The sequence below is a fragment of the Electrophorus electricus genome, chromosome 19, assembly GCF_041902795.1.
Source record: "Electrophorus electricus isolate QZ-2024a chromosome 19, ASM4190279v1, whole genome shotgun sequence".
NCBI classification, from domain to species: Eukaryota; Metazoa; Chordata; class Actinopteri; order Gymnotiformes; family Gymnotidae; genus Electrophorus; species Electrophorus electricus.
In genome coordinates this window covers 20150001-20175000 of record NC_137515.1, presented here as the reverse complement: position 1 = coordinate 20175000, position 25000 = coordinate 20150001, and the positions used below count along the sequence as shown (strand labels likewise).

General features: G+C 48.1%; 3 protein-coding genes across 13 annotated transcripts in view; 1 reads left to right on the top strand and 2 right to left on the bottom strand.

Annotated features, from left to right (window-relative positions):
• The window catches only part of si:dkey-81j8.6 (uncharacterized), a 16964-nt gene extending 14632 nt beyond the window's left edge, over positions 1 to 2332 (bottom strand). For 2 of the 3 annotated variants that reach the window (XR_014118671.1, XR_014118672.1), the window contains exon 1: positions 1985 to 2332. Coding sequence is in view for 1 of the 3 variants with exons in the window: in XM_081702436.1 (XP_081558562.1) it covers positions 1985 to 2134 (150 nt within the window). In the remaining 2 variants the exon portion in view is untranslated. The remainder of the gene's footprint in view (positions 1 to 1984) is intronic. The other variant, XM_081702436.1, reaches the window with a different exon arrangement.
• An 811-nt stretch (positions 2333 to 3143) lies between these two features.
• Positions 3144 to 9846, bottom strand: letm2 (leucine zipper-EF-hand containing transmembrane protein 2). Of its 3 annotated transcripts, none has more exons than XM_027018264.3 (11): positions 9490 to 9844; positions 8544 to 8648; positions 7992 to 8421; positions 7319 to 7462; positions 6947 to 7087; positions 6645 to 6848; positions 6336 to 6455; positions 5930 to 6049; positions 5495 to 5602; positions 5274 to 5339; positions 3144 to 5052 (listed from the first exon to the last, which is right to left on the bottom strand). In XM_027018264.3, exons 2-11 carry the CDS (start codon positions 8588 to 8590, stop codon positions 4996 to 4998), a joined length of 1437 nt encoding a protein of 478 aa, XP_026874065.2. In that variant the 5' UTR covers positions 8591 to 8648; positions 9490 to 9844; the 3' UTR covers positions 3144 to 4995. The 3 variants fall into 3 exon arrangements, with proteins under 3 accessions (XP_026874065.2, XP_026874067.2, XP_081558930.1); XM_027018266.3 differs by having other exon boundaries at positions 9498 to 9844; XM_081702804.1 differs by lacking the exon at positions 7319 to 7462 and having other exon boundaries at positions 9490 to 9846.
• A 2081-nt stretch (positions 9847 to 11927) lies between these two features.
• nsd3 (nuclear receptor binding SET domain protein 3) overlaps positions 11928 to 25000 on the top strand; it is a 25667-nt gene continuing 12594 nt past the window's right edge. For 4 of the 7 annotated variants that reach the window (XM_035535588.2, XM_035535587.2, XM_035535585.2 and 1 more), the window contains exons 1-13: positions 11928 to 12213; positions 13645 to 14654; positions 15024 to 15183; positions 15487 to 15641; positions 15911 to 16465; positions 16627 to 16717; positions 17521 to 17618; positions 18220 to 18265; positions 19451 to 19584; positions 20193 to 20318; positions 21065 to 21191; positions 21659 to 21856; positions 24927 to 25000. The exon at positions 24927 to 25000 is cut by the window's right edge and continues 106 nt beyond it. In XM_035535588.2, coding sequence (XP_035391481.1) covers positions 13689 to 14654; positions 15024 to 15183; positions 15487 to 15641; positions 15911 to 16465; positions 16627 to 16717; positions 17521 to 17618; positions 18220 to 18265; positions 19451 to 19584; positions 20193 to 20318; positions 21065 to 21191; positions 21659 to 21856; positions 24927 to 25000 — 2730 coding nt within the window. In that variant the 5' untranslated portion in view covers positions 11928 to 12213; positions 13645 to 13688. The remainder of the gene's footprint in view (positions 12214 to 13644; positions 14655 to 15023; positions 15184 to 15486; positions 15642 to 15910; positions 16466 to 16626; positions 16718 to 17520; positions 17619 to 18219; positions 18266 to 19450; positions 19585 to 20192; positions 20319 to 21064; positions 21192 to 21658; positions 21857 to 24926) is intronic. The other 3 variants (XM_035535589.2, XM_035535586.2, XM_081701864.1) reach the window with 2 other exon arrangements.

The following is a 25000-nucleotide window of genomic DNA, read 5'->3' as shown; positions in this document are numbered from 1 at the left end:
GGAGTCACCTGTGATGCTTAGAAGGAAACTCAGTGCAGTGCAGGAGGTGAAACTGCTGGTGTGTGATCCTCTATCCTCACGCACACTGAAGGTGAAGATGTTTTTACGAAGGACAAAAAAAAAAACTGTAACAGGAAACTGTCTTTCATGTTTAGTTATTCAGGAAGTAGACTAAACCACTGTACAGCCGTGAACCCCAAAACTGTGTCACCTAGGAAACCCAGAAATAAAAATCAAACAGAGGATGTGAAGATAAGGACTGCTCATCCTTCTTTCCAGGTGTCTGTGATCAAGCTTCAGTTCCTTGACTGTACAGAAGAAGTAGAAATAATCTTTGTGTTTTGGAACACAAGGGGCGTACTAGCGCCAGTTCAAGTCTACACCTAGATCCCAGAGCGTGGTTAGAACCCTGGGCTGAATGGTGATATCAGTATATTAGCAATATCAGCACCAGACTTGCTGGTATTGCTACTATCTTGCTCCAGTATACCCCAGGATAGTGTTGTGAACCAGACGTTTTCATCCCAGTCCGTATTGGGACTACCCCAGACCCAGCACCTGAACCAGGTAACCGGGATCCGTAGCACCTGGTTCAGGTGAGCTGAGGGCAAGGGCAGGAGTGTCATCTGGAGTGGAGTGAGAAACTTGGTTCCAGAACATCTTAGCCCAAACCAATGGTGTACCATGCAGAGGGTTTCCAAGAGCCACATCAGAAATTTGAATGTGACTTAAACATGAAAGGTTACTTCAGCAAACCAGACATCTGATCATTGCACAATTACCTTTCCCTTTCCCCCTGATCAAAACTTTTACTGCAGATCCTTTGGGATGCATTTTAGTCAGCTTCACAAATCTGGATCTCTAACTGTTTGCCCATTCTTCATAACAGAATTGCACAGATTCTGTCAGATTGGCTGGAAAACATTGGTTGCACTCTCAACCATTTCACTACGAGTTATAGTGTATGACTATGTATGTGGCAAATAAACCAAACTTGAAACTTGAAACATATTCTAAACGGGACTGAGGTCTGAACTTTCACTCGGTTGCTCTTGTGAAGCTCTTTGGTAGTGTACTTAGGGCCATCGTCTTGTTCGGAGGTGAACCGCGTTCCAGTCTCAGGTCTCTGGCAGACTGGATCAGGTTTCCATTGAGGAGTTTGCTGTATTTGGTTCCATCCATTTTGACAAGTTTCAGCTCCTCCTTCCTTCTCCCAGGCATGTGGCATACTCCAAGTGGGACACTCCGTGTCCGGGGAATAGATGTCCAGCTCTGTGGCATGTCCGGGGAATAGTTGTCCTGTGCAGAGCTTTTTCCATCTCAGCTGGCAGGTCTCTCCAGTGCCTTCAGAGTGACCTTTGACCTCTCAGTTGCTTTTTTGATGGTTGCCCTCTTTAATCCGACACTGATATTTGATGGATGGTCTTGTCTAAGCAGAGACATAGCTGGGACATATTTTATTCCTCCATTTCTTAATAATGGTTTTGATGGTTCTATTTTTTATATCCGTATTCTGATCAATACTTTTCATCAATTTTGTCCAGGACTTGTTTTGATATCTACATTGCCTGTAGATCCTGTAAACCAGGATATTTGTATGGCTTTGCTCTCAAACTTTAGATTTCCAGGACAAGCTGTATTGATAATGAGATTGTATGGTGTAGGCAGGTGATTAGGTTATTTCTCATAGGCACTTGGTTGCTCCGGAACTAATTTAATCATTTTCATAGCAATGGGGTGTGAATACTTATGTAATCACAATTTTTGTTTTTTTAATTTGTGAATAATTTTGCAAACTATATTGACTTTCCTCACACTTCAGTATTAAGGACTAATTAGTGAAGATTTATTATTTATTACAATTCCAGATTGTAATACAACACAATTTGAAAAAGGGTGGGTGAATATAACAGCTGGGGTACCTGCCCCCGCCCCAAAGCCCCACCCCACCCCCCGGAATATTTGGTGTTTCCAGCATTCCTACCTTATACACCTTTCCGAAGGCCCCATCTCCGAGCTCTCCGAGTGTCTCCCAGCTGTGCCGAGGATCCACGTCCCTGCGCAGGTTCTCATAATGCCGAACTTGCTTCTTCTCCACACCCAGACGGAATATGCGCATCAGGAGGGTCGCCATGGTGACACCCCTTCCACCCCCTATCTCTCCACAGACCCAGACTCACCCGGCACAGACACGCGACGTCGCCAAGCCCCGGTTCCCCGTCGCCCCGGTTCCCTACACAGACTCCTGTTGTTCTGGGCAGCTGGAAGGAACTGCACCGAGACAAACACAAGCAGTCTGAGTGAGAATGGAAAACATAAAAGATGTGTGTGCTGCTGACGTTCACGCTCCCACACACACCTCGCTGCGTGGCAGGAAGCTGCAGCACAAACCACATCCTTCGCAACACAAAGACCGCTTCTGAGATGTAGCATGCAACAGTGCAGACCCCGTCTCCTCCGCTATAAGCACATCATGGCCCAGTGCTCCGCCTCCAACATCGCAGAGTCAGGTTCAGATGACTTTAGTGTGTGCAGGCACTAAAGTCTTTAAGGAAGATGCCTTTAGATTCTCAATGTGATCAGCACATTCATTTTTGCTGAGTTGTGTGGGAGAACATTTTCCATTTCACCCTTCACCCAACCAGCAGTCACCTTGGTCTCAAAATAACCCCCATTTTATCTTTAGCATTTTAACTCACCAATTGAGCCACTAGATGTCACTAAAGGTCCCAATTTGGAACAAATTACTCATCCGACACACCAATTAGCAGGACGTTAAACACAGGCCTAAGGTTCTGTGAGACACAGTGTCCCCAGCTGGGCATGGGGAGTGTTTAGTGTTCATGTCCCCACCCCCAAGGCCTGGAAGCCTGACGCAGCTGAGAAGTGAATCTCCTGCAGTCTCCCAGATGCGTGGTCCTCTCTACAGATGTCAGGCCAGCATCATCCAACATTGTGTGTGCAAAGATGTGGTTCCAGTCAGCTTTCAGAGGCCCCAGCAGGGACCACTGACCCCTTGGGGTTTTGTTTTCCATCCTTTCAAAGATGGAGCCCTGTGCAAAACTGTATGGAAGTGTTCCAGTTTCAGTTCCATTTTATTTTTGTAGAGACAAAGGAAAACACAAACACACAACACAATGAGCCTCAATTCCACTGTTAAATGCAGCGAATTTATTTCCACAAATGTTTCTGTACTTTACACATACAGATTAAACATAAAACACAAACACGTGAAGTTTAATGAGTTCTGCGCATTTTATATAAACCAGGAACCCATTTGGAGGTGGTGTGTGGGGGGCTAAATTACAAACAATATATTTTTAAATAATCCACCACAAATATCAGGTTTTTGACTTTAAATAAAACATGGCTTGTGTACAAATTCATGAAAGCCTGAAAGAGGAGATGATGTGCTGTATTAACGCAGTCTCACTTGCCCTGGTTTTAACAACACATGTGCAGTACCTGGGCAGAGGTGAGGTGTCTACGTCACTGTAAAACATCCCAGTTATGTTTCCTCTCTCTCAGAGGTACGAGACGCTCAGATCCCGCAGCACTGACTCCACAGCTGCCGGAGACGTCCCACTGTGTTCGCCTATACACGAGCCGCATAGCCCTGACTGGACGATTAAAGACCCACTGGAGGGACGTCATAGAGGTTTGTCTGCCAACCTCAGGATGACCTTTTAGGGTCATGCATAGGTACCAGGGGGCACAGTTCACATACACCTCCTAGAGTTCCTGCAGTGCTTTTAATGAAAGCCCATTACTGAAAGCCAAGTTAAATGGCTGACCAATAGAAATCTGACGTGTCCGTTGCATACATTGTACTTTTCAATTTTCCCCAGTAAGACAGAGAAAACATTGTTTTTAAAAGTCCCTAAAGACCCAATGGAGATTATAGAGGTTAATTATCCTCTCTAAGGAAACGCAGTTAGTCCTATAGTGCTGAACGCTGGAGTCCAAGTCACATCTGCACAAGTGTGGATGTGTACAAGAGATCTGAGGACACGTCCATCATGTGTACCTCAGTGAACTTGGCCGTGTTTCCTATACAGTGCGATCATCATTAAATGGTACATGATGTCTGTAGAGACATTGTCAAACCTTAGGAAAGGGGCTTGATTCCTGATTAGGGCGTCAATGTCCAGTTACAGGACATTCATTACAGCTGAAACGTAAACCCAGGCAGGATGTCCAAGAGCCAAACGGGGCAGCCATTACGGATCATCACAGACCAAAAGACCACAGATTTTAAGATCACAGGCTGATGGTTCACTGTACAGTATCAACTACAAGTAAATGTAATTTTCTTTGTGGCATGTATGAGTCAGTTTCTACATAGACCAATTCATCTAGTGAAGGATTTGACATCACAGGCCTTCAACAGTACCTAAATGCCACCTGCCTGCAAAACAAGAACTACAACAGCACCTTCAGGTATGAGATATGACAGACGAGATTCTTCTCCTGGTGGCACTGCTGAACGTCCATAGCCGCAGAACATCACCTGACTGATAAAAATAGCCGATATTTTACAGTTTATTTACAGATTTACATGAGATAATGCACGCAAAAGGGATTATTTTATAAACCTGCATCTTGAGTGTCACGTGGTACATGTTCTTGAGTTAATGCAGAGTTTTCCGTAGGTGAGGACGGTTCTGGGTAAAGCTAGTCACCCGGCAAACGCTCACGGAAGTGAGGAGCTTCACTCAACCAGCCCAACACCATTTCACACTGGTTCTGGTCAGAACCCTGGTGGTGTTGTGGCTGTGAGCGTGTGGGTCAGAACCCTCGTGTGGAGATGCAGGAGGAGGAAACGGGGGAAATCCCAGGGTGTGTGACAGCAGAAAAACGTAAGAGCGACACGGGCAAACACTCCTCTGCCTCCAGATCAGCATTTCTCTGGCAGCAGGAACACTGGGTGAAAGCGTGAAAGGACTCTTCCTCTCATCCTGCGTGACGAGGTGGTAGAGAAAGGGGCGTGTCCTCTCAAAGTCCATTGGCACTACTCATCTTGGATTTCTGAGCCATCTCTGCACCTTTAGCCTGTCAGGAAACAACACAAGGGTGAGATTGCCACTCCCACCAGCAGGGGGAGCCCTAACAGCAGTGACATATGTATTACACAGGACTCCTCCCTCTCACAGTGGTAGCAAACAAGTTTGTACAGTGAAATGAGATCAAAGAAATTTAATTAAGACTTGAGGTAAGATTAAGGTAGTAAACCAAAACTAATCTGCTACACACACAGACACACACACACTTACATGTAGTAACTGAGCCTCTGATGATGGCATGTTCAGACCTTGGGGTTTCTCCACCAGCTCTTCTCCCTAAAGACCAGTCACAGTGTTAGCCAATCACACACTAATGACACCAACATGTTCAGCTCGAGTAATAAAAGCCACAGTAGATTCAGCTGAAATGGTGTTTATTCCACATGACAGCAGCCATGAGGATTTTGGGAGCTGTAGTTTGTTTGTCTTACCTTCCTGTCCTTGATCACAGGGGCGGAGTCAACCATCACCTCCATGGAGGAGGACAGGGGCTTCTCTGAACCTGAGACTTCATTCTCAGGAGCAGACACTATGGATTTCTGCCCCCCCCACAAACAGTAAACAGTCCCCATTTAGCAGAACTCTAAGATAGTTTATCACTGATCTATATGTAAGAGAATGCAAGTGCACATTTTCATGCTGCATGCAAGCGTCAAAGGTCAGAGCCAGTAAACACAGTGGCAAGTTCTCAGCCTTTACATTGTGATAAGGAAATTAAGTCAGTACTGCCCTGGAGAGAGTGAAGAGCTTGGAACCGACAGGGAACAATAAATGCTGATAACTCTATGGTGTGTGTGTGTGTGTGTGTGTGTGTGTGTGTGTGTGTGTGTGTGTGTGTGTGTGTGTGTGTGTGTGTGTGTGTATACCTCCATCTTAGGCAGTGGGGGAATTACAGGAGCCTTGGGATTAAGGTCGGTCAGGTACATTGCCCGAGACAGCAGCAGAAGAGATGGAGGAATGTTCTCATTCAGGTGCAGATCCAACCACTGCAACACCCAAATCATACAGAAGTCAAACACTAAAGACTATAGGCACCGCCCCCAGGACACAGTCTCTCTCCTGAGCTACAGTAAGAAGCACACAGTTCTGTCCTCACAGGTCAGCCCACTACACAGTGACACGACACTCCAACTGCAATCCATCAATACACAGTTACAACAGAGTTACAATGCTGTAATCCTGAAGATAACTCCAACTAAGTCTAAATCTGAACTAACGCCACAAACTTTAAAATGTGGGTGGAGGACCAGGGTGAGGGTGAGGGTGGTGTACCTGCTGGAGCTGTTCACGGAGCTGATCAGTGGTCAGCCCCAGAGAGCGCATCCCACGACTCCTACAGGCGGCCTGGAGCTCCACCGCATTCATCACAGCTACTCCCTCCTTAACAATCATCTACGGGGAACGGTCAGGCAGGAGACCGGCAGAGACGTGAGATTTTATAACTGAGACAATTACTAAACAAAACTTAAGCATATCTGACAAACATGGGACTCTATTACATCTACATTTGAGTCGTTAGACCAAACCTGGAATGATGTTTTAACCAGTGTTCCCAATTTAACTCTGTTTTAATCACTCTACCTCATCATCAGCCTTGATGGTGCGCAGCTGCAGAAGTAGCTGGAAGCGGAGCAGGTTATTGGTGCCGATGGGCTGAAGCTCCAGAAGCTTACACAGCGCCACCAGCTGGGGGCGCTCCAGATGCTCCAGGGTCAGCTCATCCTCAAACAGCTTGGAGAACCTCACAATGTCCTTGGTACTGGGCTGCTCACCCGTATGTCTTACCTGCAGGGCATCAGACACATGCTGGTCAGATGTTTGCTTCCTACCAGCAGATAATAACCAATAACCTGCTCCAGGCAGGGCGTGGCCAGGCCTCTCACCTGCTGCACGTAAGTGGAGAACTTCTGCGTCTCATCCCCAGTGGCGGCGGCCTTATTCCGGCGGGCCATCTCTGCGATGGTCTCCTGCAGGAACTTGGCCAGTTCCAGTTTAGCTGCAAGACCTTTTTTCTGCTTCTCCTCCTGCAGGTAGATTAAAGACACCATGAAGTCAAACTCGGTTTCCATCAGGGCCATGCCAGAGACTCACCTCCCCCCACACTAAACACAATAAACAGTGTTGTCCCAATATAACGCAGAATTGCCTGAAGTAACCCTGATGTTATTCACCATGCTTTAACCAACATCTAGTGTAATTACACCTTAACTACGCCAAGACACACCAGCTAGCGGAGGGCAGGAAGGAGCACATGCCTTTTTGGACTCCGTCTCAAACGTGGAAGGCAGCATTTCAGGGAAGAGTTTGAGGAAGACAGGAAGCAGGAACTCCATGAATGGAACGATGATGAAGACCATGAAGGGAAGGAGGCGGAACAGATCTGCGCAGGTCCTCATCAGCTGCAGGGAACGACGACAACAGCAGCCCTGTGTTAGCTACTGGCTTTAGCAGAGTGTGCAGGGTTCACCAGGGATAATCCCCAGGGTTTAGTTCAACTGCCCCAGCTATTTAAACTGATTTCTACTGTTACCCTGTACAGCAGAGTATTATAGGTAATCCTTCAGTTATCTCCACAGAGAACATATGAAGATTACCCATGCAGTGAATGTCACTGGTGGCCAAAGGAGAATCTGTCCCTATGCAGGCAGACAAGGCTGGCTGACACTGTCAGTATCTAGTCCAGGGTTCTTATACACTACACAAGTGTTTAGTGTTTTTGCTGTTCTGAAACACAGCTGGTTCAGATGAGGACGAGTGTAAGAGGAGCTCATGAGTGAGAAGAACAGGAAAACACACCAGTCACCAGACAGCTTCAGCCTACAAAGGACAGACTACAATAGAATCCTGCTGTAGTCTCCCTTTCCCCACTTCTCCCTCCCTCCCTCCCTCCCTCCCTCTCACAAACACACACACAGACACATCACATACCCTCCTCCTCTCTCTGCGCGTGAGCTGTTGTCCATGCAGGAGCCTCCACACCATCCTGCCTGCGATCTTCGTGTCGATCCCCAGCAGACGGAAGCCATGGTAATAGTGCTTCAGTTCATCCAGCACTCTCTGGCCCAGGGACCTGCGTGCCACCGCTGTGCTGCCCATCGAGGACGGCTGGGACCCGGTGCCCCGCTGCGCTGGCTCTGCACTCGCTGGACAGTCCTTTGTCTCCTGCAGCCAAGCCCAGGAGCTGTGAAGCGTCCGCACAGAAACACAGACATGCTGCTGCACATAGGGGGCACTGCAGCAGTCCAGGAGCAAGGGCCCAGAGAATGAAAGCACGGTGCGGCCAACCAGCGCAGAGTGGTAACGGGTACAGGCGGAGGACGGGAGAGGACTGTGATGTTTGTAGAGCAAACAGGATCCCCTGATTACAATTACAAAGGTGGGAATTTATAGGGTTATCATTACAGTCTGAAAAAAAACATACTTATCAATAACTAACCAAATATATTGATCTGGAAAAAAGCAAATAATTATAAATCTCACCTAGATCTTGCCATTGCGAGCAATGCCTGAGAACAAAACACTGACATGATGAGATCTCACCGAGATGTCCCGTAGTAGCAGACAAGGACACTGGCATAAATAGACCTAAAAACATTACAGAAATATTAGATACAATAGTAACTACAATATTAGATCAACAGGATTGTACAAAGAAGCCCTTAAACAGCTGAGCTGTGTTTACTGACACAGGACTGACACAGGATGGAAAAAACACGCTACCATGGAAACGTGGCCAGACTGCAGTAACTTTATACCAAACATCCTCACGTGTCTGCTTCACACAGCGGTCTCTACGTTAGTAACAAAATCCGGACAACTCCAAACATTTACCTTACCGTGTGTAGCATTAGGTAAAGTGAATATGTAAGTTTACAATACAGAATAAAAGTTATCGATGCAACTGACTACTTCCCTCTCTCTAAAAAAGCAACTTGTGAATAACAAGACCAGAAACAATAACAAAGTTATGCGTTTCTGTGCTAGCAATTACAAATGTGTAGTCCCAGCCGTGGCGTTTGCAGTTAATCTATATAAAGAAACCCCGGCACTCGACTCATAAAAGGCTGTGAGCGGCTGCATCTTAAAGCTGGAGCAGAGTTCGGTGCTAGCGAAAAACCGAGTATTCTTACAGCACTATGCTCGTTATTGCCGATAGCACCGTGACAAACCTGAGGAGTATCGTTACCATCTACTGTGTGTGACATGCGACTGAAATATGACACTGTATGACGTTCTCCCAGTTTAGGCCTGAACGCTACTAGCCAGCAGGTTGAGGGGAACGCTAATAGCTAATTGCGATAACGTTATACGGCCGACCACTTCGTCTAAAGTTTAGCTAGCTATGCTATCCTAGCTAGCTCAGCTACTGTATGCGATGCGAAATGGCTTTAGCTAAGATAGCTAACTACAATAATCGAGTAAGTACCTCCGCACCGGAAAATTCCGGTTCGTAGACGTTTTCCGCCGTTAGACAGCAACCGTCTGATTTGGTGACGGCTCGGATGACCGGCAGGCTCCGTGTCTGAGGAGATCCTCGCGAACCTGAGGGTCAAATGTCTTCAGTGTCAACGGCACGCCGGCAAAACAGTTTGTTATAGAAACGAAATTAGCCATTCACAACAGCTAGGTACTCCTCGCTAACAAAACTAGACAACAATCGCTCGGTTTTACTGTTTTATTATTATCTGCTGGAGCCTAGCATATGTAAAGCTATCTTAGCTTAGCGATCCGCTAATGTTCAACCGTCACTCAAGCCCACAGCCTCACTCAGCGCGAGGAGGCTCGGATGAGTGGTGCGAGTGACGTCAACGACTAACTGCGCCAATGGAAGAGGGTGACGCAGGCTGGCGGCGGCCAATCGGCCGCATGGATCTGGACAGGCGATGGCTGAACGCTCCTTGATCAGGAGACTGATCTTAGATCAGCTGTTGTCACACATTTGACAATAGTTGTGTTCAAAAATCGGAAAGCACTTGTTACAGGATCGGCGAGTTGCTGAAGTATCAAATTACGGTTTCGAAATGGCTGGTAGTTCTCGTTTACACACATTTTGCAGCTGTTTTGTTGCCCGTAGCAACTGTATATTTGTGTCCCATACTTACAAACATAGTCTCGTATTCACGCATATTAAAACAACAATCATGGACATTTAAAACTTAAAGGAATATAAGAACTCTACTATATGTTAATCCTAATTACCATGAATAGAGCTGTAATTACTATGAAAGAATATGTGAAGTGAAGATGAGAAAATTAAATGAAGTGATATAAGAAAATGAGAAATGAAAAGCAAAAAAAATAAATAATGATAAAAATAAGAATGTGGAGGAGAAGAAGAAAAATAAATAAATACATACATACATACATACATACATACATACATACATACATAATGGTATTTACAAACACCATCCTATCACTAAATTTATACCAAGCAGAATTTTCCACTAGTATTTGTTTGCCAAGTTGTACACAAGAACCATGGTCATAAAGTCAACATTAAGAGGCTATGAGTTTAAAAATTCCTTCCTCTTTATAAACCATATGACTACTAACAGAAAGCGTTGGTTAGTAATAGTTTATTGCTTAAGATAGACCTTATGTATTTTGTACTTCTAGGTATCACCACTGATGCCTGTATTCTAGTGTTCATTGGTATGTTGGACTCTAACCTACTGTACTGTACTAGGATGTGTTCTATGAGGAAATGACAAAGCACTTTTGTAAGTTGCTCTGGATAAGAGCATCTGCTAAATGCTGTAAATGTAAATGTAAATGTAATAGCATTGTCATGTAGGCTTAGCTATGGTTTGAGAACAATTCTCTTCAACATATTGATGCTTCCATAACATCAGTGGTGATTGTGGTGTAATTTGTCATACAACTAAATAATCTACTAAGTATTAATTTCAGACAAAGAACAACATGAGTACATGTATGCTACAGTTTTGATTCTCTCCCATATGAAGTCAATAAGCCTTAATAGTACTATATTAACTTTTTTAATCTCTGTGCGGTTTGATAAAATTACCCACAAGACACTGTAAACCTGTCTGCAGTCCATCCAGGCAGCCAAGGATGTGAACCCAGTGGTGTTTTCAGCACTTTACCAAAGCTCATTCAGGTCCTTGGGTGACTCAATTTCTTCAGAAACCTCAGTTGTATTTGAGCAGGAAAGAAAAGAAACTATAGCATATGTTGACGTTCCCATGATCATGAGAAAACACGGGTCTGAACAACTGTATCTTTAGCTGATATATATTAATGACAGCATTCTATAGTTAGGATACTGTACACAGCTTATGGATCACTGAGTGCCATGACCTAGCTTGATATATTACAGGGTGTAACTCTCAGTAAAATTACTGGTGTTAAACTAGTCTTTTTAGTGCAGATTTGAGAACTAGACTGAAATCAGTCAGGCAGTCGTTAACCTCTGTTTTTACTTTGTGGGTAGTGTTAACAGTTAATGGATAAAAGTTCTGATATTATTCAGTACAGCAAATAGACACAAATGTAGTTCCCATTTGTTTTCATATATTGGTGTGGATTTATCTGAATAGGAATTTAAATTAAACTTGCTTCATAACAATGTTATATAACAATTAATTTGCTTTATAACAATGTTATATAACAATGTTATTTAAACAAAAAATCACAAAATCTGGTTAATCTTTTTAATTGCTGCAAATAAGAACATAAAAAACTGGTTGGTGACAGCTTCTTTTATGTCTATTGCAGCTGACTGGTAGTTGTTATTTGTCTATTGCCCTTAATTAAAGTAAGAAGAAAAAAAACTACTCATCCCAACATGCCGTTCGCATCGCGCACCATAGCCAATCAGGAGAAGGCTCTTTTGGCGCTGAGCGAGGACGGGCCTTGAGCTGGGGGCTTTTGTTGCGGCCGTAGAGAGGGCGATATCTGGGCTCTGATCACCCTACTGGAGCCAAATCTGCCCCAGGTCTAGCATCCCGCGGAAGAAGGGGGCCTCTGGAAATTCTACAGCCACCAGTTACTGCCATGGGAATGAGATTGGGCTGAGCTGGGCCCCAGTCGTGGTTTTGCTCGGGCTTTGTGCGTGTATGTTCATGTTAAGTGCACCCGGACTCAGATTATTCTGTGTATGTGTTGAGAATGGACCACGCTGAAGGTACCCACATTTTTCATTCTACCGTTGTTTTAACGCTGTCGTTTGCTCGTGTGGCCTCAAAATGTTTTTTTGATGCTGGTTTTGTCACCGTTCGCTCGATATAACGGGGGTTGGAAACGTAATCCGGTCGATTTGATTTAAAGAGCCCCGCACGGGCAGCCATGTTGCTGCGCCTTCCCCGATGCGCTATAACGGCCCTCGTCAGGATGCACGGCATGTAAAAACGTGTTTAAACGCATCAGATCCATGTCTTAATCACTGATCACTGCCAAAAACCACCACGACGGGGAGTCTGTCCGCCAGTCTTCCTCACACTCCACTGCGCGTATGTGAGCTCTCCTCGCAGAAGCGGAGCCAACGGCAGCCAGCTGCGCTTTCTTCTCCACGCCTGGCCTCACTACAGCCTCACTAAACCACACTAAAACCACACTAAAACCTCACTAGAGCACACGCAGCCAGGAGCACAGAGGTGTACCGTGTGTGAGGTCTGCGAGCTTCTGCAGCAGGCTAACCTTAGCTAGCTGGCTGGCTACTGCGGGTTTGTTTTTCTCCGTCAACCTTTCAGCAGACACGGTTTCGTCCATCGTGTGTCTAAGCAAAGCGACTCAAACAGCAGCTTCTTGTGAATCTTTTACGTTGCTTTTCTTCTGTTTTATACAGGGTCGTTAGATTAGACAAGCTCTCTTTGGGACTAAACGATATAGGAGTTTAATTGCTGCTGCCGTTCTCTGGGCTTCTTCCGTTTAAGGATTTGCAGCCGAAAAGTTGTAATGATCAAATGCTCCACTGTTGCGAAATACATCGTGCTCTCAATTTCTGCTTCAAATATGCACATGTTTGCAATAAACGGTAACCTCCATAGAAGGAAAGGTCCGTATTTACACTGTCCACGGAGCGGCTGCTTCACCTGAGTAGACCCTCACACCTATCTTATCTGGTTTGTTATGAAGGTACTGGAACTAGCTTTGGAAAGACTTCACATGTCAGCGCCACTATATAGACGCACCAAGTTTGTGCCAGAACTTTTTTTTTTTCTGACAAATTCATACGTGACTTAATTTGACTGTGACGTCAGACGTGCAGATGACGTGCAGGTGCAGAGAGGGTCACACGGCGTTTATTTCCACATCTAACGCACCTGATGCAACTGACGGAAGGGCTTGATAATTAGCTGATGAGTTGAATCAGGTGTGAGCAACAAAAACACCGCCTCCCCTCACCCCTCACCGCCATGCAGAGCGCAAGTACTCCAAAACAGCCTGTAGCCTGCACCCCAGTGAGAAACGACCCACAACTACTGAAAGTAGTCTTAATAATGCATGATGATCTTTATTAAGTGGAGACACATTTCTGATTCACTGATGGTGTGATGTGAGATGTTTTATGTGTGCATGGCTATCAGCGGTCCTCATGTGTGTTCTGTCTCCACAGACCCTGTAAGAGAAAGGGAAACTTAAGGATGCTGGAACAGAACAATGGATTTCTCCTTCTCTTTCATGCAAGGGATCATGGGAAACACAATTCAGCAACCCCCTCAGCTCATTGACTCGGCTAACATCAGACAGGAGGACGTGTATGATGTCATCAGCGACCCTGGGGACGAGGGCGGAGCACCCACCTACGAGTCCCCACTGGAGTCCGGGTTCTCCTACCCTCCTGAAGACCTTCCAGTGGTCACCAACGGTTACCCGACAGGGATCGGCACCTACGAGCAGCAGGCCAAATTTGCCTTGTATTCTCAGTTCCCCAACGGCTCAGCCAACGGCTATGGCGCCATCCGTAACTTTGGGGACCATGGACTACTGCTAGGGGAGGGGACGGTGTTGAGGACACCGGTTGTCCAGGAAAAACCAACATCACACGTCTCTCCTCCACCTCATGCTCATCTCCATCACCAGCCTCATCATCCTCACCACCACCACCAACCACCACAACATCAGCAGCACCATACCGCTAACCCCCAGCTCACACCTCAACCCCATCATCACCTGCCTCCACCTTCCCACCTCCTGCCTCCAGTCTACCCTCCACCCCCTCCCCTCCTGCTTCCCACATCTCCACCTCCTCCGCCCACCCAGGACAGTGCTGTAGAGTCCAACCCTATCGCGCAGTCGGCCGAGGTCACCCCCAAAAAGACTAACTCCCCGGAAATCAAAATCAAGATCATAAAGACCTACCAGAACGGCCGTGAGTTCTTTGAGTCCGCTCTGTGCGGGGACTTGCTGCAGGAGGTCCAGACCAGCCAGCCGTTCCGCAGGAGACACGAGCAGAAGAAGGAGAAGAGGAAAAGGCGAAGCCGGCACACCTCCTGCCTCGAGCGGGCGGGCCTTGCCGACCCGCCCCCAAGCTCAGCTTCACCCGCTGAAGGTGGTGCCACATTGCCAGATCAACCGCCTGCCTCTGTCCTCAAAAGCCCCAAAGCAGAACCCAAGGAACCCAAAGTGAGTTGCTTTACTGGATTATAATGAATGATCCTCAGATTCCAACCTTGTACTACTGAGCTCTAGCTCTTAAAAATATACACTGACACTTTCTGATTAAATTATCACTGCTAATTACCAGTTAAGTTAGACATTTCAGAGCACATTGAGTTCCCCAGTGCTGTTAGCCCTCTTCTGTGTGATGTTGAGAATGCTGATGTAATATTTTCTCTTGGTTTTGAAATTTTTCAAAATATATATATAAAGGTCACAGTCTCACAGCAGCGAGTGTGTGAAACCGGATCTGGCCTTTTCACACTGCTGCCTGTGAGATCACTAGTGGCCCCACGCCGTAGTCTGTCTGCACTCAAACACTGCTGTGTGTTGCAGGAGGAGAAGCAGGTTCCCTCGGTGATCACGAGCACCGGCTGCTGCGTGGAGTACGAGATTGGGGACCTGGTGTGGGCCAAGGTGGGGACCTACCCCTGGTGGCCCTGCATGGTGTCCGCAGACCCCCAGCTGAAGGTCCACACTCGGATCAACACGAGAGGTAATCCCTGAGTCGACTCCAGCGCTGCGAGGAGCCTCGTAGACATTCAGGCCTGAGAGCCGTCATACGACAGCAGTGGTCCAGAGTTAGACTTCACACAGCAGTCTTTACAAAGTAGACCTTGTGTTTTTCGAAGCGGTAAAATCAATTAATAAATTAATTTATTTGACACTTTTATCCAAAGCATCTTATAATCATGACAGTACAACTTGAGTAATTGAGGGTTAAGGGTCTTGATCTTTTTTAGCTTTAGTGGTTTGTTGAAGCGTCTGGTTAATGGCGTGCGTGTATGTGTACGTGCAGGTCACAGGGAATACCACGTGCAGTTCTTTGGGAGTGTGGCCGAGAGAGCGTGGATCCATGAGAAGAGAATCGTGGTTTATAAAGGAGAGAGCCAGTTCGAGGAGCTCCAGGCTGAAACGTTACGCAAGACAACCAATCCAACAGAGAGACACAAGGTAACCTTAGTAGCTGTGACAGAGACGCACAAAACGAACGGAATGATTTTAAATCACACCAACCGAGAGGGATGCTTTTAAGAGCTTGACTAAATATACCTCCAGTGCCATACGCAAGGGCTTTGAAACATTAGTAGTTAATTTAAAAATAAATTAAATGAAACTTGCACGGGCACCAGGGAGCCGTCACACGGAGTTCTCGTGTTGAGTGTCGGTGTATGACGGTGTACGAGCGTGTGTGTTCACCCTGTCCCGTCCGGCCCCGACAGCTTCTGAAGCCGCAGTCGCAGAGGGAGCGCGCTCAGTGGGAGGTGGGCGTCGGCCACGCCGAGGCGGCCCTGCTGATGACCCAGGAGGAGCGGAATGAGAACTACACTTTCATCTACATCGACAAGCAGCCCAGCGAAGACGCTGACCCCATGACCTCACCCACCAGAGTCAGAAAGGGCGTCCGGGCCGAGCGGCGCTCCAGACGGTCCAAGAGCGGCGCGAGCTCGAGGGAAGAGCCCTCTGCCCGTCGCCAGCAGCCCCGCCGCCAGTGCAGCGCCACCAGTGGGGAGGAGCTGAGCTCTCCCGGGCAACGGGAGGAGGAGCCAGAACAGAGCCCGGAGATGGAGCCCCGCCCCCAGGCCCCTTCCCCTCCTCCAGTTCGCACGCCCTGGAGGACAGCCGCCGCCCGCAAGCTCCTGCCCCTCTCCATCACAATGAAGAAGCTCAACGTGGAGATCATCAAGTGTGATTGGCAGCTGCCCAAAGAGAAGGCAGAGCCTCCCAAGGAGGCGGGCCGGGAGGAGAGGGGAGGAGACCACGCCCAGTCCCCGGAGGTAAGATGTGATTTAGGCATAGGCTACTGTGATGGCACGTACATCACCTCATCTGTCAGATGTTAATGAGGGATTGTATCTATTCAGATAAGAATAGTGACAGACATCAGGTTATGTTTAAAAAGATGTACAACTGTGATGATGCTGTCTGCCCTGCTAAGGGCTCGAGTGATAAAGCAGAGGTGGAGACGTGCTCCAGTGAGGAGGAGAGGACAGCATGGAGCGATCCAGAGAGTGGAGAACACGGCTCAGGTACACACACACACACATATATATACACACACACACATATACACACACACACACACACACACACATATACACACACACACACACACACACACATATATATATATACACACACACACATATATATATATACACACACACACACATATATTTACACACACACACACACATATATTTACACACACACACACACACATATATTTACACACACACACACACATATATATACACACACACACACAAGCATACACATATACATATAAACATACTCGTGGACACACACACACACACACAAACTTTCTCACGCACACAGTCTCTCTCTCTCACACCCACACACACACACACACACTCTCACACACACTGGGCTGGATATTGATGTCATGGAGCCTGGCTGTATAGCCTGTGTTTACTCGTTATCTTTAATTAAACTGTGTTTAATTATCTCCAAAGATGACTTAAGAGTCATAAACTCTTAAAGGTCATAACATGGGTGTCATCACCCTTCAGTGGACACCCAAGACAAAGTAGACTTGACCAACTGTCCACACAGTGAGACATACCAGACCGTACCAGGGTGTTCCGGGGTGTTCCAGATGCTCTCACACACAGCCAGAACAAAGCTTAACGCAGATGGATTATGGACACAATAAAGTGTAAAACATGAGTGAAATAATATATGAATGAAAATATAAAAGTACCACCAGTGAGAAAGCTTTAGTTATGCACACTGCGTGCATGTGTGTTCATGTGTGTGTGTATGTGCGTGTGCATGCCCTTGTGCGTGCGTGTGTGTGTGTTACCTGCAGAGTCCACTGACAGGAAGCAGCGTAGATGTGGGCGGAGCCGCTCAGAGTCAGAGAAGAGTGTGGAGCCCATTCCAAAGAAGAAAGTAAAAAAAGAACAGGTAGAGCCCCACACCCACGTCTGTCCCCAGAGCTGTGTCCCCACGCCCACGTCTGTCCCCAGAGCTGTGTCCCCACGCCCACGTCTGTCCCCAGAGCTGTGTCCCCACGCCCACGTCTGTCCCCAGAGCTGTGTGCCCACGCCCACGTCTGTCCCCAGAGCTGTGTCCCCACGCCCACGTCTGTCCCCAGAGCTGTGTGCCCACGCCCACGTCTGTCCCCAGAGCTGTGTCCCCACGCCCACGTCTGTCCCCAGAGCTGTGTGCCCACGCCCACGCCTGTCCCCAGAGCTGTGTCCCCATGCCCACGTCTGTCCCCAGAGCTGTGTGCCCACGCCCACGCCCACGTCTGTCCCCAGAGCTGTGTCCCCACGCCCACGTCTGTCCCCAGAGCTGTGTCCCCACGCCCACGTCTGTCCCCAGAGCTGTGTCCCCACGCCCACGTCTGTCCCCAGAGCTGTGTCCCCACGCCCACGTCTGTCCCCCCCACCTCTTACCCCCACTGTCAACACCAAATCACTTAGTAAACTTTGGGTTTCATGTTCAGCGTTTGAGTTGTTTACATTTGCAGATGCCTGACATGATTCTTCACTTTGTCTTTCAGGCAGAAGCTGCACCTCAAATGGACTTTAAAACAGGATCACAGAAAGGTGACGCTCCCCTCTTCTCCACTTGGTAACAGATCTCCTGGATTAGGGTCGCAGCTGAGTATCAGATCTCCTGGATTATTGTGGCAGCTGGGTAACAGAACTCCTAGATTAGGGAGGCAGCTGGGTAACAGATCTCCTGTATTAGGGTGGCATCTGGGTAACAGATCTCCTGTATTAGGGTGGCAGCTGGGTAACAACTCCTGGATTAGGGTGGCAGATGGGTAACAGAACTCCTGGATTAGGGTGGCAGCTGAGTAGCAGATCTCCTGGATTATTGTGGCAGCTGGGTAACAGAACTAGATTAGGGAGGCAGCTGGGTAACATCTGTATTGGGTGGCATCTGGGTAACAGATCTCCTGTATTAGGGTGGCAGCTGGGTAACAGAACTCCTGGATTAGGGTGGCAGATGGGTAACAGAACTCCTGGATTAGGGTGGCATCTGAGTATCATATGTCTTGTATTATTGTGGCAGATGGGCCACAGAACTCCTGGATTATTTGGCATCTGAGTAGCAGATCTCCTGGATTATTGTGGCAGCTGGGTAACAGAACTCCTGGATTAGGGTGGCAGCTGAGTATCAGATGTCTTGGATTATTGTGTCAGATGGGTCACAGAACTCCTGGATCAGGGAGGCATCTGGGTAACAGATCTCCTGTATTGGGTGGCACCTGGGTAACAGATCTCCTGTATTATTGGTGGCATCTGGGTAACAGAACTCCTGGATTAGGGTGGCATCTGAGTATCAGATGTCTTGGATTATTGTGGCAGATGGGTCACAGAACTCCTGGATTTTAGTGGCATCTGAGTAGCAGATCTCCTGGATTATTGTGGCATCTGGGTAACAGAACTCCTGGTTTTGGAGGCAGCTGGGTAACAGATCTCCTATATTGGGTGGCACCTGGGTAACAGATCTCCTGTATTAGGGTGGCAGCTGGGTAACAGAACTCCTGGATTAGGGTGGCAGCTGGGTAACAGAACTCCTGGATTAGGGTGGCAGCTGGGTAACAGATCTCCTGGAGTGAGGGTGGCAGCTGGGTAACATCTCCTAGATTAGGGTGACATCTGGGTAACAGATCTCCTAATTTAGGGTGGCATATGAGTATCAGATGTCTTGGATTATTGTGGCAGATGGGTAACAGATCTCCTGGATTAGGGTGGCAGCTGGGTAATGGCGCTGTGCTCCAGCAGGTGCCAGTGAGATCTCGGACTCGTGTAAACCTCTGAAGAAACGCAGCCGTGCCTCCACAGACGTGGAGATGGTCAGCTCTCTCTACAGAGACACATCTGACTCCGACTCACGTGGCCTCAACGACCCCCAGGTGAGGCCCCTCCCTCCTGACCTCACCTGCTTACTGTCACACACTGCCAGCTCCATGGCATCAGTAACAACTCCGTACGCCTGGGTAACGGTGCCAGTCTCTGTATGTCCGGGTAACGGTGCCAGTCTTTGTATGCCTGGGTAATGTCTGGGTAACGGTGCCAGTCTCTGTATGTCCGGGTAACGGTGCCAGTCTTTGTATGCCTGGGTAATGTCTGGGTAACGGTGCCAGTCTCTGTATGTCCGGGTAACGGTGCCAGTCTTTGTATGCCTGGGTAATGTCTGGGTAACGGTGCCAGTCTCCATGCGTCTGGGTAACGGTGCCAGTCTCCATGCGTCTGGGTAACGGTGCCAGTCTCCATATTCCTGGGTAATGGTGCCAGTCTCCTTACGCCTCTGTAAAGGTGCCAGTCTCCTTACGCCTCTGTAAAGGTGCCAGTCTCCTTACGCCTTTGTAATGGTGCCAGTCTCCTTACGCCTCTGTAAAGGTGCCAGTCTCCTTACGCCTCTGTAAAGGTGCCAGTCTCCTTACGCCTGGGTAACGTCTGGGTAACGGTGCCAGTCTCATGCTGTTGTCTGTTGTGCATTCTGCTGGTGATTTGTGGGCAGAGTGGGTTCGGGAAGCGCTCAGACAGTCCCACTACGCTAGACGCAGATGGCTCTGATGCCCAGTCAGTGGACTCCACCGTGTCTCGCCAGGGTAACGGGTCCTCTAAGAAGGACACAGTGTGCCAGGTGAGTGCCCACGGTACCGGTATTGACAAAAGGAAGAAAGTTGTAATAGAATGTCGGTCAGGTGAGGGTCAGCACTGATGGCTCCAGGTCAGGAACAGAAAAGGGAGAATCCAGCAGATCCAGCTACAGAAGAAATCCAGCAACACGCCATCATAATGTTGGAACCTTGTGTAAGTGGAGTGTTACTGTATTTAGGCAAAAGTATAGAAGCAGAACATCTGTCAGAAGAGTTGGGTACTTTTTCAAAAGAATGGCAGTTCCAATCAATCAGCATTTATTTTTACAGCAGGTGGTGTATGAATCTCAGTGGCGAAGGGAGGGAGGGAGAGAGAGAGAATATAAAAGAGAGAGAGAGAGAGAGAGAGAGAGAGAGAGAGAGAGAGAGAGAGAGAGAGAGAGAGAGAGAGAGAGAGAGAGAGAGAGAGAGAGAGAGAGAGAGAGAGAGAGAGAGAGAGAGAGAGAGAGAGAGAGAGGTATATTATATATGACAGTGGAGCTCAGTGGTGAAGGTATTGGACTGGTAATCAGTAGGTTGCCAGTTCCAGTCCCACCACTGCCAAGTTTCCACTGTTGGGTCCCTGAACAAAACCCTTAACCCTCCATCACTCCAGATGTACTCAGTCACGATTGTAAGTAGATTTGGACAAAAGTGTCAGATAAATGCTGTAAATGTACAAAACACGAGGACGTCCCGCTGTGGCGTCCAGTATGGAAGGAGTTGTGAGCTGCGTGTCCTGAACCCCCAGGTGTGCGAGACGTTTGGGGAATCCCTGCTGTGCTGTGAAGGCGACTGTGACAGACTCTTCCACCCTGAGTGTCTCGCCTCTAGTGGAGCGTCAGACGGAGAACCCATCTGTACCGAGTGCAGAACAGGTCAGCAAAGTCAACAAAAATAACAACAAGTTATTCTTGTTTATGTCAGTGCTGTTTGCCTGAGAATGCATGTAAGCACCAGGCTACATGGATTACATCCTGGTCAGCCTTCACTGGGCGCGAGAGAGCTCAACTCTTTGGATTATAGTCTGAGTTAGTTCTGTAACTTGCAGTGTGAGTTTTGTGTACCAGCCTCTAAATTGGGGGGGGGAAGGAGATTTATGTTGTTGCTGTTGTGTTTAGAAATGCAGCCACATTGTGCAGATACATGTGAGTGAGCTCAAAGCATCTATAGACTGTCTTTATCCTCTGTTTCTCTCCCTCCCTCTCTCTCTCTCTCTCTCTCTCTCTCTCTCTTGCGCTCTCTCTCTCCCTCCCTCCCTCTCCCTTTCTCTCTCCCTCCCTCTCCCTCTCTCTCCCTCTCTCTCTCTCTCTATCTCTATCTATTTCTCCCTCTTTCTCTCTAGGTTCCCATCCTTGTTTTTCCTGTAAGGTAGCGGATGGTGAGGTGAAACGTTGTTTGGTGAGCGGCTGTGGTCGCTACTACCACGAGACCTGCGCCCGCAAATACCCGGGCACTGCCCCTGAGCCCCGAGGGCTGCGCTGCCCACAGCACAGCTGCGCCACCTGCTGTCTGGAGAGAGACCTGCACAAAGCGAGCAAAGGTGTGTTACAACCCCCCAATCAGCAAGACCACTTGTGTCCCTGAGGATCAGGGAAATCTCCCCCAAACCCTCTGTGTGTGTGTGTGTGTGTGTGTGTGTGTGTGTGTGTGCAGGCATGTGTGTGTGTGTGTGTGTGTGTGTGTGTGTGTGTGCAGGCGTGTGTGTGTGTGTGTGTGCAGGCGTGTGTGTGTGTGTGCAGGCGTGTGTGTGCAGGCGTGTGTGCAGTATTTCAGAGCAGGTGCGTGTGTGTGCAGTATTTCAGAGCAGGTGTGTGTGTGTGCAGTATTTCAGAGCAGGTGCGTGTGCAGTATTTCAGAACAGGTGTGTGTGTGTGTGTGTGTGTGCAGTATTTCAGAGTAGGTGTGTGTGTGTGTGTGCATGTGTGTGCAGTATTTCAGAGCATGTGCGTGTGTGTGCAGTATTTCAGAGCAGGTGTGTGTGTGTGCGCGCATGTGTGTGCAGTATTTCAGAGCATTTGCGTGTGTGTGCAGTATTTCAGAGCAGGTGTGTGTGTGTGTGTGTGTGTGTGTGTGTGCAGTATTTCAGAGACACACGCTCACACACGCTCTGAAATACTGCACACACACACACACCTGATCTGAAATACTGCACACACACGCACACACACACACCTGCTCTGAAATACTGCACACACATGCACACACACACACACCTGCTCTGAAATACTGCACACACATGCGCGCACACACACACACCTGCTCTGAAATACTGCACACACACACACACACACCTGATCTGAAATACTGCACACACACGCATGCACACACACACACCTGCTCTGAAATACTGCACATACACACACACACACACACACACACACACACGCTCTGAAATACTGCGCGCAGGCACACACACACACAAACACACATGCTCTGAAATACTGCATACACACACACACACACACACACACACACACCTGCTCTGAAATACTGCACACACACGCACACACACACACCTGCTCTGAAATACTGCGCACACACACACACACACACACACACACACACACACACATGCTCTAAAATACTGCACACACACACACACACACACACACACACACCTGCTCTGAAATACGCAGCTCACACACACACACACACACACACACACGCTCTGAAATACTGCGCGCACACACACACACACATGCTCTGAAATACGCAGCTCACACACACACACACACACACACACACACACACACATGCTCTGAAATACTGCATACACACACACACACACGCTCTGAAATACTGCACACACACACACATGCTCTGAAATACTGTGTGTGTGTGCAGTATTTCAGAGCAGGTGTGTGTGTGCAGTATTTCAGAGCAGGTGTGTGTGTGCGTGTGCAGTATTTCAGAGCAGGTGTGTGTGTGTGCGTGTGCAGTATTTCAGAGCAGGTGTGTGTGTGTGTGTAGTATTTCAGAGCGTGTGTGTATGTGTGCAGTATTTCAGAGCGTGTGTGTGTGTCTGTGTGTGGGCAGTATTTCAGAGCGTGCGCGTGTGTGTGTGTGTGTGCAGTATTTCAGAGCGCGCGCGTGTGTGTGTGTGTGCAGTATTTCAGTGCGCGTGTGTGTGTGCAGTATTTCAGAGCAGGTGTGTGTGTGTGCAGTATTTCAGAGCAGGTGTGTGTGTGTGCGCGCATGTGTGTGCAGTATTTCAGAGCATTTGCGTGTGTGTGCAGTATTTCAGAGCAGGTGTGTGTGTGTGCAGTATTTCAGAGACACACGCTCACACACGCTCTGAAATACTGCACACACACACACACCTGATCTGAAATACTGCACACACACGCACACACACACACCTGCTCTGAAATACTGCACACACATGCACACACACACACACCTGCTCTGAAATACTGCACACACATGCGCGCGCACACACACACCTGCTCTGAAATACTGCACACACACACACACACACACATGCTCTGAAATACTGCATACACACACACACCTGCTCTGAAATACTGCACACACACGCACACACACACACCTGCTCTGAAATACTGCGCACACACACACACACACACACACACACACACACACATGCTCTAAAATACTGCACACACACACACACACACACACACACACCTGCTCTGAAATACGCAGCTCACACACACACACACACACACACACACACACACACACATGCTCTGAAATACTGCGCGCACACACACACACACATGCTCTGAAATACGCAGCTCACACACACACACACACACACACACACACATGCTCTGAAATACTGCATACACACACACACACACACACGCTCTGAAATACTGCGCACACACACACACACACATGCTCTGAAATACGCAGCTCACACACACACACACACACACACACACACACATGCTCTGAAATACTGCATACACACACACACACACACACACACACACGCTCTGAAATACTGCACACACACACACATGCTCTGAAATACTGTGTGTGTGTGCAGTATTTCAGAGCAGGTGTGTGTGTGCAGTATTTCAGAGCAGGTGTGTGTGTGCGTGTGCAGTATTTCAGAGCAGGTGTGTGTGTGTGCGTGTGCAGTATTTCAGAGCAGGTGTGTGTGTGTGTAGTATTTCAGAGCGTGTGTGTATGTGTGCAGTATTTCAGAGCGTGTGTGTGTGTCTGTGTGTGGGCAGTATTTCAGAGCGTGCGCGTGTGTGTGTGTGTGTGTGTGTGCAGTATTTCAGAGCGCGCGCGTGTGTGTGTGTGCAGTATTTCAGAGCGCGTGCGCGTGTGTGTGTGCAGTATTTCAGAGCAGGTGTGTGTGTGTGTGCAGTATTTCAGAGCAGGTGTGTGTGTGTGTGTGTGTGTGTGCAGTATTTCAGAGCAGGTGTGTGTGTGTGCGTGTGTGTGCAGTATTTCAGATCAGGTGTGTGTGTGTGTGTGTGTGTGTGTGCAGTATTTCAGAGCATGTGTGTGTGTGCAGTATTTCAGAGCAGGTGTGTGTGTGTGTGCAGTATTTCAGAGCATGTGTGTGTGTGTGTGCAGTATTTCAGAGCATGTGTGTGTGTGTGTGTGTGTGTGTGTGTGTGTGTGTGCAGGTCGGCTTATGCGCTGTGTCCGCTGTCCCGTGGCGTATCACGTGGGCGATGGCTGTGTGGCGGCGGGCAGTGTG

Coding starts and splice junctions, on each gene's coding strand:
- letm2 (XM_027018264.3), bottom strand. CDS start 8,590: ATGTCAGTGTTTTGTTCTCAGGCATTGCTCGCAATGGCAAGATCTAG. Junction 6,456..6,644: donor CCATCAAGGCTGATGATGAG/GTAGAGTGATTA, acceptor CGTTCCCCGTAG/ATGATTGTTAAGGAGGGAGT. Junction 6,050..6,335: donor TCCGTGAACAGCTCCAGCAG/GTACACCACCCT, acceptor TGGGTGTTGCAG/TGGTTGGATCTGCACCTGAA.